Source organism: Vicia villosa, unplaced genomic scaffold (genome assembly GCF_029867415.1).
Source record: "Vicia villosa cultivar HV-30 ecotype Madison, WI unplaced genomic scaffold, Vvil1.0 ctg.000248F_1_1, whole genome shotgun sequence".
NCBI classification, from domain to species: Eukaryota; Viridiplantae; Streptophyta; class Magnoliopsida; order Fabales; family Fabaceae; genus Vicia; species Vicia villosa.
In genome coordinates this window covers 220326-224812 of record NW_026705102.1, presented here as the reverse complement: position 1 = coordinate 224812, position 4487 = coordinate 220326, and the positions used below count along the sequence as shown (strand labels likewise).

Below are 4487 nucleotides of genomic sequence, written 5' to 3'. Positions count from 1 at the left end.
AAAACTATGCATTTTATGAGTAAATAAAAGACTGCATTTTCATCAAATAATTAACTAAGACTATGCATTTTTATGAGAAAAAAAAAAGACTGCATTTCATCAAAGAATAAAATAAGACTATGCATTATATGAGTAAAAAAAGACTGCATTTCATCAAGGAATAAGTTAGACTATGTATTTTAGGAAATATTATAAACTTCTATGTAGAACTTGACATTTCAACTTATATTCTATAAATATGTGGAACTGACATTTAAAGAATACACATCTGTTTTATCTTCAAGTTACTTCTAAGAAAAAATGAGAGTTTCTGTTACCTCAAACCGATTTCTCCTTTTCATCATCTTCACTGCATGCTTATGTATATACTTTGCTAATCAAAAGAAAAAGACTTATGAAAATGAAGATATCGTAAGTATATCTTCAAGGTTTGAGATCCCAAGCAGTAAGTACACCTCCATATTGGGTCCTAAACTTGATAAGCTTCCTAATCAAGATGATGTTATACAATTATTTCAATTATGGAAGAAAGAACATGGACGAGTCTACAGTGATCAAGAAGAGATGGAAAAGAAATTTGAAACTTTTGTTTTAAATTTAAAGTATATTGTAGAGACCAATGCAAAGAGAGACTCACCTCATAGCTCTCTTCTTGGTTTGACCGACTTTGCTGATTTGAGCTTCACGGACTTCAAAGAAACATACATGACCATGAACAGTGATAACATGGATATTGTGAATGACCATGTTGATGAATTAACACGCAGTAAACCACCTTCAAAATTGGACTGGAGGTGGAAAGGAGCTGTTACTCCTATTAAGAACCAAGACAGTTGTGGTAAGTTTGTTGTTTTTGCACGATATTAAAAAACAATATAGTTAAGTTTATATGGTAATTTTATTAAAAATAAATTGAAAGGAAAATAATGTATATATATATATATATATATATATATATATATATATATATATATATATATATATATATATATATATATATATATATATATATATAGAGAGAGAGAGGATGATGTTGTTATCTTCCTAGTTTTGCATTTTACACTAAGGGTAACTCTACCTAATTTTTTGTGTTGGATAGATAAGAATTCACTTTAAAATATGTATCATTAAGAGATTTTCAAATCGACCAAATTATGACATGACAAATAATTAAAAATAACTCATAAAAGAATATATTTAGGAGCAAATGTAGTTTGATTTATAAATATTTTCAATTATAATATTTGCAGCCCGTGTAAAATTTTATGTAAGATCTACCACTAATTATATTTCATATATTTTTTTAGGTTGTTGTTGGGCATTCTCCACTGTTGCCTCTATTGATGGAATAGTAGCAATCAAGACAAGGCAGCTTATCCCCCTTTCAGATCAGGAGGTTCTAGATTGTGAACCATATGGAAATTGTTCAAGAGGAAGTGTGGCAAAAGCATTAGATTGGGTAATAAAAAACAAAGGGATTGCATCACAAAAAGATTATCCTTATTATGAGGATAAGGGTATTTGCACATCCGGCCAGGTTTTTAATTTCTATCAACTTATATAGCTTCCTTCACACTTTAAAAACTATTAACATTTTTTTTAGTTTAAGCATTGCATTAATTTAAACCACCTACTTGTAGATTTCAAATAGTCCAACTAGTCGCATTAAATCACATAATCTCGTGAAGAGATCGGAGAAGGAACTATTATGTGCAGTTGCTAAGCAGCCTCTTAATGTTGGTGTTTATGCAGAGACAAAAGAATTTCAACATTACAAGGGTGTAAGTAGTTATATAACTTAGAGTTTTTATTCATGTATTTAATTTATTCTTCTCTTTTAATTATATTATATTTGACTAAACTCAACTAACAAAATAAATTATAAATGATAGATCAAATATTTAAATCACAATGTATATAAAATATGTAAGTTATAATAAACACAAAGTTGGTCATCAAACTATTAATGAGTCTGATTAAAAATATTTTGAAATAATGTTTTACTATCTTTGAGTAGCTTGAAATTATCAATAATAAATTGAAAATCAATACTTATAGCAGTCTCTCTTTTATTATTAATTGCCATGCTATCTCCTTAAAATTAGCTTCCATTTAAAATAATTTTTTTAATATTTTTGAATTTGATTATGAAAAACATATTTTTTCTTTACCAGGGAGTATTTAGAGGTCAAAAGTGTCCGTTGGATTCTTTAAATACAACTCACGCCATGGTTATAGTGGGTTATGATTCTGTTGACAGCGATGAATATTGGATCGTGAAGAATTCATGGGGTACCCGTTGGGGAGATAATGGTTATATGTATATCAAAAGGAACACTGGTAAAAAGTATGGAGTCTGTGCAATCAATGCATGGGGTAGATTACTAGTTAAAAATAATTGAGTAAATGAGAATTAAGTCAACTAATTTCTTTTTCTCTCTCTTAGAAAGAATTTAGTGAACTAAGAATCTTAATTTGAAGAAAAAGTTAAAAGCGAAATTTTACGGTTTTGTGAGTCTAAAGTTTATTGTGTGGTTATTTTTTAACATATTTCCTCGATTTTTTTTAAAAACCGAGGGGAGACATATTTTCTAGTTTCAATAGAAGAATAAAATAAACACTACACTACTATAAAACAAGCAAACAACAACGTCTTGTTTACAACGTATTCATATACACTGTAATATTAGGTTAAAATTTCGCGCCCAGTAAGTTGTTGGATTTATAAACAGTAATTAAATGACGGTTGATTTTAAAACAATAGTAAAAAATGATGTGTAGCATGCGTCGACTCAAGGGATCTTTCCGTCGGCTAATGCAGAAAAATTACCTAGTATGAGTCGACCATAGGTCGGCCTGAGTGAACTCAAAGGGGGCATAATCATCTATGCGTCGACTCATGGAATCCATGCGTCGGCTCACAACATTCAATTTTTGACAGATTTTTCGAAGGTCATAACGTTTGATTCGTAAGTCTGTTTTGTGCGTCGTTCAAAACGTTAGGAAGCTAACGAAATGCTCATTATGATGAAAATGAATTGATTAGCACTAGATAATCTAATTATTATGTGGTTGTGTAAAGGACATGTAATTATATATGTGTATGTCGTTGATTAATGTTATTTGGGAATAATATGTATTGGTATTGTGTACTATAAGCTAGTTATGATACATGGAATTGATGAAGGCTAATTGTTATGCATTGTTGTGATTGTTACATGATGAATGTATGTTGTACAATTGGTAGATAATTCAATATGCTGAATTATGGTGATATGCTAAGATGTTAAGATTATATGGATAATTCTTATTTGCATATGTTTTGGTAATTGTATGTATGCATGATACTTAAATTTATCAAATGTATATGTTGTTTTGGTGGTTGTTGAGAATGACATTGCTTGTCTTGTATGTAATATGTCATTTGTAATTGATAAAAGCTATGTGAATGCTATTGATGAATGTGATAATGTGGTGATGTTTTGACAACATAATTGTAATGTTGATGTTGTGTTCGGTGTGAATTTCGTATGATGTGATTGTTCGATTTGTGTTGAGGCATGAATGAATTATACTCGGTGTTGTTTCAGTGAGTTATTTTGTGATGATATTGTTCATCTTAATTAGTGTTGATGATTAGCATGCTAGTTGTGGTGTATGCATTCATATCATAATTGCGGCTGTATCCCGGTGGTATTTGGATCAGTGGAAGATAATTCCCATTGTGTGGAATTAGTGATTTGACGGTGGCCATATTCCGGTGGTGTTTGGATCGGTGAGATGGGTTAATCCCATGATTTTAGTACCACATGAATAGTGTCTCATTGCATTAGTATGTATGTTCATTATAACATGAGTGGAAGAATTCCAGTGTTATAATTTAGTGATGTGACTTGTGTTTGATTGTATTTGTGAATTGTTGGATGAACATTCTAAAATCTAGAATATGTTGCAATAGGGTGAACAATTATTTATGATGTTTTATTGTTTATGAACTCATAATATATGTGAACTGTGAATATGTCTCACTCTTACTGTTGATCATTTTCAAATTAAGAAGTAACATCGTTTGAGGATAGCTCGTACAACTATTCCATTTTAGTTTCAATCGTGTCGGGTGTCATGCTCTGGTCTTGTAACACTGGGGAATGTTCTTTGTTTAAGAGTTATTTAATAAACTCTTATTTTATTTATTTGTATAATTTTAGTCGAATTGAGACGGTGATTTTTGGTGCTGATAATTGATGTTTTCCATTATCCAATTATGAAACTCTATTCCGCTGTGTTAAACATGTTTTGTTGAATAAATTTCGATTTATGTTCCTCGGAAAAGCATGACAATGGTTTTAAATTTTATTAAGGAATTGTAGCATCCTTTTCACATGTTTTACTTTGAATTTATTTTATATTGCGGGTAGATTAGAAGGGTGTTACACTCTTCGCCCTCAAATATGTTATTTATTTAACGTTAAGGCGCGCCTTTTATT

The 4487-nt window shown here is 30.2% G+C and overlaps 1 protein-coding gene across 1 annotated transcript; it reads left to right on the top strand.

Annotated features, from left to right (window-relative positions):
• Positions 1-300: 300 nt before the first annotated feature.
• LOC131625881 (ervatamin-B-like) lies at positions 301-2402 on the top strand. Its single transcript, XM_058896717.1, has 4 exons — positions 301-838; positions 1308-1537; positions 1641-1781; positions 2175-2402. The coding sequence occupies exons 1-4, from the start codon at positions 301-303 to the stop codon at positions 2400-2402; spliced, it is 1137 nt and encodes a 378-aa protein (XP_058752700.1).
• Positions 2403-4487: the final 2085 nt, after the last annotated feature.

What these genes read in the sequence shown, in the direction of transcription:
- LOC131625881 (XM_058896717.1), top strand. Translation starts at nt 301, where the DNA reads ATGAGAGTTTCTGTTACCTCAAACCGATTTCTCCTTTTCATCATCTTC. An exon ending in TAAGAACCAAGACAGTTGTG is followed by an intron (nt 839 to 1,307) that starts GTAAGTTTGTTG and finishes ATATTTTTTTAG; the next exon opens with GTTGTTGTTGGGCATTCTCC. An exon ending in AATTTCAACATTACAAGGGT is followed by an intron (nt 1,782 to 2,174) that starts GTAAGTAGTTAT and finishes TTTCTTTACCAG; the next exon opens with GGAGTATTTAGAGGTCAAAA.